Source organism: Mytilus trossulus, chromosome 5 (genome assembly GCF_036588685.1).
Source record: "Mytilus trossulus isolate FHL-02 chromosome 5, PNRI_Mtr1.1.1.hap1, whole genome shotgun sequence".
NCBI classification, from domain to species: domain Eukaryota; kingdom Metazoa; phylum Mollusca; class Bivalvia; order Mytilida; family Mytilidae; genus Mytilus; species Mytilus trossulus.
The window spans coordinates 75,917,409-75,933,074 of record NC_086377.1 but is presented as its reverse complement, the minus strand read 5'-3'; the positions used below and the strand labels follow the sequence as shown (position 1 = coordinate 75,933,074).

At 36.0% G+C, this 15,666-nt stretch overlaps 1 protein-coding gene across 1 annotated transcript in view; it reads left to right on the top strand.

Annotated features, from left to right (window-relative positions):
* Nucleotides 1-15,666, top strand: part of LOC134718316 (uncharacterized) — a 71,162-nt gene that overhangs the window by 8,201 nt on the left and 47,295 nt on the right. The window contains exons 3-5 of the mRNA XM_063580811.1: nt 2,992-3,090; nt 3,880-3,978; nt 4,749-4,850. Of these exons, the coding sequence (XP_063436881.1) occupies nt 2,992-3,090; nt 3,880-3,978; nt 4,749-4,850 (300 nt within the window). The remainder of the gene's footprint in view (nt 1-2,991; nt 3,091-3,879; nt 3,979-4,748; nt 4,851-15,666) is intronic.

Here is a 15,666-nt window from a genome sequence, read left to right as displayed (position 1 = left end):
TTACCCTTATACTCTCTACAAACATACACCATTGCTATATTACCCTTATACTCACCACAAACATACACCATTGCTATATCACCCTTATACTCACCACAAACATACACCATGGCTATATTACCCTTATACTCACCACACACATACACCATTGCTATATTACCCTTATACTGACCACAAACATACACCATTGCTATATTACCCTTATACTCCCGACAAACATACACCATTGCTATATTACCCTTATACTCACAACAAACATACATCATTGCTATATTACCCTTATACTCACCACAAACATACACCATTGCTATATTACCCTTACACTCACCACAAACATAAACCATTTCTATATTACCCTAATACTCACCACAAACATACACCATTGCTATATTACCCTAATACTCACCACAAACATACACCATTGCTATATTACCTTTATACTCACCACAAACATACACCATTGCTATATTACCTTTATACTCACCACTAACATACACCATTGCTATATTACCCTTATACTGACCACAAACATACACCATTGCTATATTACCCTTATACTCACCACACACATACACCATTGCTATATTACCCTTATACTCACCACACACATACACCATTGCTATATTACCCTTATACTCACCACAAACATACGCCATTGGTATATTACCCTTATACTCAACACAAACATACACCATTGCTATATTACCCTTATACACACCACAAACATACACCATTGCTATATTACCCTTATACTCATCACAAACATACACCATTGCTATATTACCCTTATACTCAACACAAACATACACCATTGCTATATTACCCTTATACTCACAACAAACATACGCCATTGGTATATTACCCTTATACTCACCACACACATACACCATTGCTATATTACCCTTATATTCACCACAAACATACACCATTGCTATATTACCCTTATACTCACCACAAACATTCACCATTGCTATATTACCCTTATACTCACCACAAACATACACCATTGCTATATTACCCTTATACACATCACAAACATACACCATTGCTATATTACCCTTATACTCACAACAAACATACGCCATTGCTATATTACCCTTATACTCATCACAAACATACACCATTGCTATATTACCCTCATACTCACCACAAACATACATCATTGCTATATTACCCTTATACTCACCACAAACATACACCATTGCTATATTACCCTTATACACACCACAAACATACACCATTGCTATATTACCCTTATACTCATCACAAACATACACCATTGCTATATTACCCTTATACACATCACAAACATACACCATTGCTATATTACCCTTATACTCACCACAAACATACACCATTGCTATATTACCCTTATACTCATCACAAACATACACCATTGCTATATTACCCTTATACTCACAACAAACATACGCCATTGGTATATTACCCTTATACTCAACACAAACATACACCATTGCTATATTACCCTTATACACACCACAAACATACACCATTGCTATATTACCCTTATACTCATCACAAACATACACCAGTGCTATATTACCCTTATACTCACAACAAACATACGCCATTGGTATATTACCCTTATACTCACCACACACATACACCATTGCTATATTACCCTTATACTCACCACAAACATACACCATTGCTATATTACCCTTATACTCACCACAAACATTCACCATTGCTATATTACCCTTATACTCACCACAAACATACACCATTGCTATATTACCCTTATACTCACCACAAACATTCACCATTGCTATATTACCCTTATACTCACCACAAACATTCACCATTGCTATATTACCCTTATACTCACCACAAACATACACCATTGCTATATTACCCTTATACTCACCACAAACATACACCATTGCTATATTACCCTTAAACTCACCACAAACATACACCATTGCTATATTACCCTTATACTCACCACAAACATACACCATTGCTATATTACCCTTATACTCACCACAAACATACACCATTACTATATTACCCTTATACTCACCACAAACATACACCATTGCTATATCACCCTTATACTCACCACAAACATACACCATTGCTATATTACCCTTATATTCACCACAAACATACACCATTGCTATATTACCCTTATACTCACCACAAACATTCACCATTGCTATATTACCCTTATACTCACCACAAACATACACCATTGCTATATATATATATTACCCTTATATTCAACACAAACATACACCATTGCTATATTACCCTTATACTCACCACAAACATACACCATTGCTATATTACCCTTATACACAACAACTCATATGATATGAAGCAGCTGGTAGACACCCAACATTTTACACGGAAATACCACTAAATATTTTCTAAGCTTTGATCATTATTTTGAAAAGACACAAAATACTGTTAATCAGACAGGTTTAATGGACAACACATATTTGTTAGAATTATATAAAGTAGGGTCTCATTTTATTTGTTACACAGAACTGAATCAGATAGTTAAGGTTTTATTTTGTTTCCTGATGAAAAATTATTTTGTAAACATCTGATTTTAATGAGAAGTTGATGAGAAAAAGTTGTGTTAACATCATTAGTCGTTTAACGTTAGTTATACAGAGCTAATGTAAAACATCTTTTAAAAATAACAAATACTTGACAGAATTATATAAAGTGGGGTCTTATTTTTCTTGTCTCTTCGCACTAAATCAGAAAATATTACTAGTTTTAATGTTTCTTGAATTTTTTTTTTTTTTAACCTGACAGTTCTGATGGAAGTTCTGACATCTCACAATAAAACATGTTGTTTATTTGTTGTTTATGTAGAATATAAATAAAAGTGTGACTGGTCATTTTATTCAGTTTTGACCACTGAATGATGTGATATATATTTTGTTTATATTTATTACACAACATTGTCCAGTTTATGACACAAGTTTTGATGTCTGTTATATGTTGATATTACAGAGTGGAAGGACACCATTAATGTGGGCGGCTGAGGGAGGACACCTGGAGGTGGTGAATTACCTGGTCACTCACGGCAGTCAGTTAGAGGCTATAGACCCGGTAATGATAGATATAATGACCTTACTCTGACCAAACATCATTTTATACAGAATCTACACAAAATTATGTTGTTAATCAGAGGGGTTTAATCGACAACAAATATTTGTTAGAATTATATAAAGTGGGGCCTCATTTTATTCGTAACACAGAACTGAATCAGATAGTTAAGGTTTTATTTTGTTTCCTGACAAAAAATTATTTTGTAAACATCTGATTTTAATGAGAAGTTGATGAGAACAAGTTGTGTTAACATCTTTAGTCAGATAATGTTAATTCTACAGATTTAATGTAAAATGCCTTTTAAAAATAACAACTACTTGACAGAATTATATAAAGTGGGGTCTTATTTTTCTTGTCTCTTCGCACTGAATCAGAAAATATAACTCGTTTTAATGTTTCTTGAAAAAAAGTTTTTTTTTCACTTTTGTCATTCTTCTTAATCTTTGTTAATCAGACAGGTTTAATGGACAACAAATATTTCATAGAATTATATAAAGTGGGGTCTCATTTTAATTGTCTTGTCCAGCTGAGTCCATTGATATAAATATTGTTTATGTTTCTAGAAAAAAGTTATTTTTAACCTGACATTTCTGATGGAAGTTCTGACATCTCACAATAAAACATGTTGTTTATTTGTTGTTTATGTAGAATATAAATACAAGTGTGACTGGTCATTTTATTCAGTTTTGACCACTGATTCATGTGATATATATTTTGTTTATATTTATTACACAACATTGTCCAGTTTATGACACAAGTTTTGATGTCTGTTATATGTTGATATTACAGTATGGAATGACACCATTAATGTTGGCGGCTTGGTTCAGACACCTGGAGGTGGTGACTTACCTGGTCACTCACGGCAGTCAGTTAGACGCTACATCCAAGGTAATGATAGATATAATGACCTTACTCTGACCAAACATCACTTTATACAGAATCTACACAAAATCATTTTGATAATCAGACAGGTTTAATGGAAAACAAATATTTGTTAGAATTATATAAAGTGGGGTCTCATTTTATTCGTAACACAGAACTGAATCAGATAGTTAAGGTTTAATTTTGTTTCCTGACGAAAAATTATTTTGTTAACATCTGATTTTAATGAGAAGTTGATGAGAACCAGTTGTGTTAACATCATTAGTTGGATAATGTTAATTCTACAGATCTCATGTAAAACATCTTTTAAAAATAACAAATACTTGACAGAATTATATAAAGTGGGGTCTTATTTTTCTTGTCTCTTCGTACTGAATCAGAAAATATTACTCGTTTTAATGTTTCTTGAAAAAAAGTTTTTTTTTAACTTTGATCATTCTACTGAATCAACATAAAATCATGTTGTTGATCATACATGTTAAATGGTCAACAAATACTTGTTTGACTTATATAAAGTGAGGGTTGCTATTATTTGACTTGTTACACTTATATAATTAAGAGTTTACTATTTTTTCACCTGTTTTGTTTCACTGAATCAGAAAAAATATACATTGAATTTATATATCTTAATATACCATTTAATAGTTTATACACTGATATAATTGGATATTTTCTTACCCGATGTTATATTTCTTACATTTGGTAAATTGTTTGACTCCTCTCATGATTTTATTATCACACACCATTAACATGTTTATATTTTTATATTGATATAGAGTGGAAGAACAGCTTTACATCATGCTGCTCAGAATGGTCGGATTGATGTAACAAAATGGTTGATAGATCAAGGATGCAGTCCTTGGGTGAAATCAAAACAGGTAACATTCAGTTTTATTCTTATTAGATAGATAGTTATTTTATTCTCTAAAAACTAAATACAAGTCAACTGAGGAAGTACAATTACAATATAAATACAAATACAATAGTAAGTTGAGGGTAAACAGCTGCAGATAATATATAATAAAGTACAACTTTATGATGAAATACCTGTATAATAAACAGGTTAAACTAAATATGAAGAAATCAGTCTGTGCGTTACTTTTACATGGAGGGACAAACCTTTTCATTAATACACCTAATGAATGAACACAGTTTTCTTAAGGAGGCTCACGGGTATAAGATTTTCAGAAAAAAATTAAACAATAATTTTTCATTACAAATTTCATTTATTACCTTAAGTAGTTATTACTTTATCATTATGGTACAAGAATCATTCCAATAAATCAATTGGTGTTGGCCTCAGGTGACTTTTAAAATGTAGATATCATTGGAAAAGCTCAAAATCATCTCTTTTTTGTGCAAAAATGCCATTTTTGGCATTAAATTTGAAATATCTTTTTTAACTCATCGGTGACCTATAATTTTTTTTGTTTTCGAAAAAGCTGTACATAAACTAATTAACTGTAAAATTTAAGCGATTTCTGTAATTTAGTTCTTTTTTTATTTCGATATTACAACTATTTCCCCTATTAGGTCAACAGAAAAAAGGACATTAAGAAAAATGTATGTTTCTTTCGAAGGCAGATTGTGAGCGTAAATGAATGGTGACCACATTTTTTTTAAAATTAAACAAATGATTCAGACCCGCGAGCCCCCTTAAAACTGATTGTTTTTGTCGAGCTTTTGACTTTAATCTCAGAAAGCTCGGCAAAGGAATAGTGATCAAGCAGTGCCTGCGGCGTTAGCTAACTTCTTAAAAGCTTTATATTTTAGAAGGTGGTAGACCTGGATGCTTCATATTTTGTATATGGATGCCTCATTTTACGAAGTTTCCGCCAGTCACATTTCCAATGTCCTTGACCTCATTTTCATGATTCAGTGACTACTTGAAAAAAACTTATTTTGTAATTTAAATTCTCTTTTATAAGTAAGAGTATAACTATATTTGTTATGTGCGTACCTTGCAAGGTCCTCATGCCCGTCAGACAGTTTTCACTTGACCTCGACCTCATTTCATGGATCAGTGAACATTCAACAAGGTTAAGTTTTGGTGGACAAGTTCATATCTCGGATACTATTGGAAGGACTGTAAGGTGTACATGTCCAACTGGCAGGTGTCATCTGACCTTGACCTTATTTTCATGGTTCAGTGGTTATAGTTAAGTGTTTGTGTTTTGGTCTGTTTTTCTTATACTGTATGCAATAGGTCTACTATATTTGGTGTATGGAATGATTGTAAAGTGTACATGTCTAGCTGGCAGGTGTCAATTGACCTTGACCACATTTTCATGGTTGAATGGTCAAATATAAAAAAGAAGATGTGGTATGATTGCCAATGAAACAACTGTCCACAACAGACCAAAATGACACAGACATTAACCGTACGGCCTTCAACAATGAGCAAAGCCCATACTGCATAGTCAGCTATAAAAGGCCCCGATAAGACAATGTAAAACAATTCAAACGAGAAAACTAACTGCCTTTTTTATATAAAAAAATGAACGAAAAGTTAATTTTTTGAGTTTTGGTCTTTTTTCTAATACTACACAATGTATATACAATAGGTCAACTATATTTATACCCCATGCAACGAAGTTGCGGAGGGTATAATGTTTTTGACCTGTCCGTCCGTCCGTCCGTCCGTCAGTCCTGTTTCTTGTCATCCCAACTCCTCTCAAACCACACAACAGAATTTCACGAAACCTTTTCAGATAATAAGGACATACTATGTAGTTGTGCATATAGACAGGAAATTGCGATTCATTTTTTTTTCTAGGAGTTACACCCCTTTGAACTTATTTACTTTAATGTACTACTGCAACAGTTTGTCATCGCAACTCCTCTCAAACCACAAAACAGAATTTCACGAAACCTTTTCAGATAATAAGGACATACAATGTAGTTGTGCATATCGACCGTAAATTGTGATTCAATTTTTTTTCTAGGAGTTACGCCCCTTTGAACTTATTTACTTTAATGTACTACTGCAACAGTTTGTCATCGCAACTCCTCTCAAACCACACAACAGAATTTTACAAAACCTTTTCAGATAATAAGGACATACTATGTAGTTGTGCATATCGACTGGAAATTGCGATTCATTTTTTTTTCTAGGAGTTACGCCCCTTTGAACTTATTTACTTTAATGTACTACTGCAACAGTTTGTCATCGCAACTCCTCTCAAACCACACAACAGAATTTCACGAAACCTTTTCAGATAATAAGGACATACTATGTTGTTGTGCATATCGACGGGAAATTGCGATTCAATTTTTTTTTCTAGGAGTTACACCCCTTTGAACTTATTTACTTTAATGTACTACTGCAACAGTTTGTCATTGCAACTCCTCTCAAACCACACAACAGAATTTCACGAAACCTTTTCAGATAATAAAGACCTACTATGTAGTTGTGCATATCGACGGGAAATTGTGATTCAATTTTTTTCTAGGAGTTACGCTCCTTTGAACTTATTTACTTTAATGTACTACTGCAACAGTTTGTCATCGCAACTCCTCTCAAACCACACAACAGAATTTCACAAAACCTTTCCAGATATTAAGGACATACTATGTAGTTGTGCATATCGACTAGAAATTGTTATTCATTTTTTTTTCTAGGAGTTACGCCCCTTTGAACTTATTTACTTTAATGTACTACTTCAACAGTTTGTCATCGCAACTCCTCTCAAACCACACAATAGAATTCCACGAAACCTTTTCAGATAATAAGGACATATCGACAGGAAATTACGGTTCATTTTTTTTTCTACAAGTTATGCCCCTTTGAACTTATTTGCTTCAATGTACTTCTGCAACAGTTTGTCATCGCAACTCCTCTGAAAACACACAACAGAATTTCATGAAATTTTGTAGATAATAAGGACATACTATGTATATTGAAATTGTTATTCAATATTTTTTCTTATACAATTTTTTTTCTTATACTTATTTAATTTCTCCAATGACAATGTGGGGACATGGGGTATGTGAGCCTGCTCACTAAGGTTCTTTAATTGGTGTATGGAAATGTTTTATGATCAATATGTCAGGCGCGTAGGTTTTATTTGACCTTGACCTTATTTTCAGGGTTCATTGCTCAGTGTTAAGTTTTTGGGTTATGGTCTGTTTTTCTTAAACTATAAGCAATATGTCAACTATATTTGCTGTATGGAAGAACACACCCTACACCAATCCTAAACTACTGACACAACTACCATCTCATCATACTCCAACAACACACCCTACATCAATCATAAACTACTGACACAACAACCATCTCATCATACTCCAACAACACACCCTACACCAATCCTAAATTAATGACACAACTCACATCTCATCATACTCTACCAACACAACTCACATCAATCATAATCTACTGACACAACTACCATCCCATCATACTCCACCAACACACCCTACACCAATCCTAAATTAATGACACAACTACAATCTCATCAAACTCTTCCACCACACCCTACATCAATCATATACTACTGACACAACTACCATCTCATCATACTGTACCAACACACCCTACATCTATTCAATTACACATCTAACACCAATTATACACTACCAGCACATCAACCATCTAATCATAGTTCAATTACACTTCTACCACTAACCTTACACCAATCCTAAATACTGACACAACTACAATCTCATCAAACTCTACCAACACACCCTACACCAATCCTAAATACTGACACAACTACCATCTCATCATACTCTACCAACACACCCTACACCAATCCTAAACTACTGACACAACAACCATCTCATCATACTCTACCAACACAACCTACACCAATCCTAAACTACTGACACAACAACCATCTCATCATACTCTACAAACAGACCTAACACCAATCCTACACTACTAACACAACTACCATCTCAACATATTCCACCAACACACTTACACCAATCATACACTACTGACACAACTACCATGTCATCATACATCACCAAGACACCTAACACCAATCCTACACTACTAACACAACTACCATCTCAACATATTCCACCAACACACTTACACCAATCATGCACTACTGACACAACTACCATCTCATCATAATCAACACACCTAACACCAATCATACACTACTGACACAACAACCATCTCATCACACTCCACCAACACACCTAACACCAATCATACACTACTTAAACAACTACCATCTCATCATACATCACCAACACACCTAACACCAATCTTACACTACTGACACAACTACCATCTCATCATACTCCACCAACACACCTAACACCAATCAAACACTACTGACACAACTACCATCTCATCATACATCACCAACACACCTAACACCAATCATACACTACTGACACAACAACCATCTCATCATACTCCACCAACACACCTAACACCAATCCTACACTACTGACACAACAACCATCTAATCATACTCCACCACCACACCTAACACCAATCATACACTACTGACACAACTACCATCTCATCATACTCCACCAACACACCTAACACCAATCCTACACTACTGACACAACAACCATCTAATCATACTCCACCACCACACCTAACACCAATCATACACTACTGACACAACTACCATCTCATCATACTCCACCACCACACCTAACACCAATCCTACACTACTGACACAACTACCATCTCATCATACTCTGCAAACACACCTAACACCAATCCTACACTACTAACACAACTTCCATCTCATCATACTCTGCAAACACACCTAACACCAATCATACACTACTGACAGTAGCATATGATGTAGTAAATTATGATCCTGGTACCTTTTATAACTAACTCCAATAATACACTACCAGCTCATCAACCCATCTAATTATACTCCAATTACACATCTAAGTCCAATAAAACATTACCAGCACATCAATCATCTAATTATACTCCAATTACACATCTAACACCAATAATACACTACCAGCACATCAACCATGTCATCATACTCCACCAACACACCCTACATCAATCCTTAACTACTGACACAACTATCATCTCATCATACTCTACCAAAACACCCTACATCAATCCTAAACTACTGACACAATTACCATCTCATCATACTCTACCAAATACACCCTACATCAAACCTAAACTACTGACACAACAACCATCTCATCATACTCTACCAACACACCTAACATCAATCATATACTACTGACACAACTACCATCTCATCATACTCCACCAACACATCTTACATCAATCCTAAACTACTGACACAACTAACATCTCATCATACTCCACCAACACACCCTACACCAATCCTACACTACTGACACAACTACCATCTCCTCATACTCCACCAACACACCCTACACCAATCCTAAACTACTGACACAACTACCATCTCCTCATACTCCACCAACACACCTAACATCAATCATATACTACTGACACAACTACCATCTCATCATACTCCACCAACACACCCTACATCAATCCTAAACTACTGACACAACTAACATCTCATCATACTCCACCAACACACCCTACACCAATCATACACTACTGACACAACTACCATCTCATCATACATCACCAACACACCTAACACCAATCCTACACTACTGACACAACTGCCATCTCATAATTCACCAACACACCTAACACCAATCCTACACTACTAACACAACTACCATCTCATCATACTCTGCAAACACACCTAACACCAATCCTACACTACTAACACAACTTCCATCTCATCATACTCTGCAAACACACCTAACACCAATCCTACACTACTGACACAGCTACCATCTCATCATACATTACCAACACAAATAACACCAATCATACACTACTGACAGTAGCATATGATGTAGTAAATTATGATCCTGGTACCTTTGATAACTAACTCCAATAATACACTACCAGCTCATCAACCCATCTAATTATACTCCAATTACACATCTAAGTCCAATAAAACACTACCAGCTTATCAACCATCTAATTATACTCCACCAACACACCCTACATCAATCCTAAACTACTGACACAACTACCATCTCATCATACTCTACCAAATACACCCTACATCAATCCTAATCTACTGACACAACTACCATCTCCTCATACTCCAACAACACACCCTACATCAATCCTAAACTACGGACACAACTACCATCTCCTCATACTCCAACAACACACCCTACATCAATCCTAAACTACTGACACAACAACCATCTCATCATACTCCACCAACACACCCTACATCAGTCATATACTACTGACACAACTACCATCTCATTATACTCCACCAACACACCCTACATCAATCATATACTACTGACACAACTACCATCTCATCATACTCCACCAACACACCCTACATCAATCCTAAACTACTGACACAACAACCATCTCATTATACTCCACCAACACACCCTACATCAATCATATACTACTGACACAACTACCATCTCCTCATACTCCAACAACACACCCTACATCAATCCTAAACTACTGACACAACAACCATCTCATTATACTCCACCAACACTCCCTACATCAGTCATATACTACTGACACAACTACCATCTCATTATACTCCACCAACACACCCTACATCAATCATATACTACTGACACAACTACCATCTCATCACACTCTACCAACACACCTAACACCTATCATATACTACTGACACAAATACCATCTCACCATGCTTCACCAACACATCCTACATCAATCATATACTACTGACACAGCTACCATCTCATCATACTCCACCAACACACCCTATATCAATCATATACTACTGACAACTACCATTTCATCATACTCCACCAACACACCTAACACCAATAAAATACTACTGACACAGCTACCATCTCATCATACTCCACCAACAAACCTAACACCAATCGTACACTACTGACACAACTACCATCTCATCATACTCCACCAACACACCTAACACCAATCGTACATTACCGACACAACTACCATCTCATCATACTCCACCAACACACCTAACACCAATCCTACACTACTGACACCAATAATACACTACCAGCTCATCAACCATCTAATTATACTCCAATTACACATGTAATTGTATCAGTAGTGTATGATTGGTGGTAGGTGTGTCAGTAGCATATGATGTAGTTAATTATAATCCTGGTACCTTTGATAACTAACTCCAATAATACACTACCAGCTCATCAAAACATCTAATTATACTCCAATTACACATCTAAGTCCAATAAAACACTACCATCACATCAACAATCTAATTATACTCCAATTACACATCTAACACCAATAATACACTACCAGCACACCAACCATGTCATCATACTCCACCAACACACCCTACATCAATCCTTAACTACTGACACAACTATCATCTCATCATACTCTACCAAAACACCCTACATCAATCCTAAACTACTGACACAATTACCATCTCATCATACTCTACCAAATACACCCTACATCAAACCTAAACTACTGACACAACAACCATCTCATCATACTCTACCAACACACCTAACATCAATCATATACTACTGACACAACTACCATCTCATCATACTCCACCAACACACCCTACATCAATCCTAAACTACTGACACAACTAACATCTCATCATACTCCACCAACACACCCTACACCAATCCTACACTACTGACACAACTACCATCTCCTCATACTCCACCAACACACCATACACCAATCCTAAACTACTGACACAACTACCATCTCCTCATACTCCACCAACACACCTAACATCAATCATATACTACTGACACAACTACCATCTCATCATACTCCACCAACACACCCTACATCAATCCTAAACTACTGACACAACTAACATCTCATCATACTCCACCAACACACCCTACACCAATCATACACTACTGACACAACTACCATCTCATCATACATCACCAACACACCTCACACCAATACTACACTACTGATACAACAACCATCTCATCATACATCACCAACACACCTAACATCAATCCTACACTACTAACACAACTTCCTTCTCATCATACTCTGCAAACACACCTAACACCAATCCTACACTACTAACACAACTTCCATCTCATCATACTCTGCAAACACACCTAACACCAATCCTACACTACTGACAGTAGCATAGGATGTAGTAAATTATGATCCTGGTACCTTTGATAACTAACTCCAATAATACACTACCAGCTCATCAACCCATCTAATTATACTCCAATTACACATCTAAGTCCAATAAAACACTACCAGCTTATCAACCATCTAATTATACTCCGCCAACACACCCTACATCAATCCTAAACTACTGACACAACTACCATCTCATCATACTATACCAAATACACCCTACATCAATCCTAAACTACTGACACAACTACCATCTCCTCATACTCCAACAACACACCCTACATCAATCCTAAACTACTGACACAACAACCATCTCATCATACTCCACCAACACACCCTACACCAATCCTAAACTACTGACACAACAACCATCTCCTCATACTCCACCAACACACCCTACATCAGTCATATACTACTGACACAACTACCATCTCATCATACTCCACCAACACACCCTACATCAGTCATATACTACTGACACAACTACCATCTCATCATACTCTTCCAACACACCTAACACCTATCATATACTACTGACACAAATACCATCTCACCATGCTTCACCAACACATCCTACATCAATTATATACTACTGACACAGCTACCATCTTATCATACTCCACCAACACACTCTATATCAATCATATACTACTGACAACTACCATCTCATCATACTCTACCAACACACCTAACACCAATAAAATACTACTGACACAGCTACCATCTCATCATACTCCACCAACAAACCTAACACCAATCGTACACTACTGACACAACTACCATCTCATCATACTCCACCAACACACCTAACACAAATCATACACTACTGACACAACTACCATCTCATCATACTCCACCAACACACCTAACACCAATCGTACATTACCGACACAACTACCATCTCATCATACTCCACCAACACACCTAACACCAATCCTACACTACTGACACCAATAATACACTACCAGCTCATCAACCATCTAATTATACTCCAATTACACATGTAATTATATCAGTAGTGTAGGATTGGTGGTAGGTGTGTCAGTAGCATATGATGTAGTTAATTATAATCCTGGTACCTTTGATAACTAACTCCAATAATACACTACCAGCTCATCAAAACATCTAATTATACTCCAATTACACATCTAAGTCCAATAAAACACTACCAGCACATCAACCATCTAATTATACTCCAATTACACATCTAACACCAATAATACACTACCAGCACATCAACCATGTCATCATACTCCACCAACACACCCTACATCAATCCTTAACTACTGACACAACTACCATCTCATCATACTCTACCAAATACACCCTACATCAAACCTAAACTACTGACACAACAACCATCTCATCATACTCTACCAACACACCTAACATCAATCATATACTACTGACACAACTACCATCTCATCATACTCCACCACAACACCCTAAATCAATCCTAAACTACTGACACAACTAACATCTCATCATACTCCACCAACACACCCTACACTAATCCTACACTACTGACACAACTACCATCTCCTCATACTCCACCAACACACCCTACACCAATCCTAAACTACTGACACAACTACCATCTCCTCATACTCCACCAACACACCTAACATCAATCATATACTACTGACACAACTACCATCTCATCATACTCCACCAACACACCCTACATCAATCCTAAACTACTGACACAACTATCATCTCATCATACTCTACCAAAACACCCTACATCAATCCTAAACTACTGACACAACAACCATCTCATCATACTCTACCAACACACCTAACATCAATCATATACTACTAACACAACTTCCATCTCATCATACTCCACCAACACACCCTACATCAATCCTAAACTACTGACACAACTCACATCTCATCATACTCCACCAACACACCCTACACCAATCCTACACTACTGACACAACTACCATCTCCTCATACTCCACCAACACACCCTACACCAATCCTAAACTACTGACACAACTACCATCCCATCATACTCCACCAACACACCCTACATCAATCATATACTACTGACACAACTACCATCTCATCATACTCTACCAACACACCCTACATCAATCCAATTACACATCTAACACCAATCATACACTACCAGCACATCAACCATCTAATCATAGTTCAATTACACATCTAACACAAATTCTACACTACCAGCATATCAACCATCCAATCAAACCTTACCATCATAACTACTATCTAATCACATTCAACCAACATACCTTACACCAATTATATACTACTTACAAAGCTATGATCTAATCCTACTCCAGCAACACATCATACACTACCAACACAACTACAATCTTATACTTTACCAACACACTTGATACCAAGCATTCACTAATTAATCAATTAGCCAATATATATAAAAAGTATAAAACAAAAACAGTGTTGCCCACATATTTCAGCCTTTTATAATGCAGATACAGCACAAACAAGAAAAATGACATATATTACAGTTTTCTTCATGTGTCATTAATATTATATTGAAAAGAGCACAA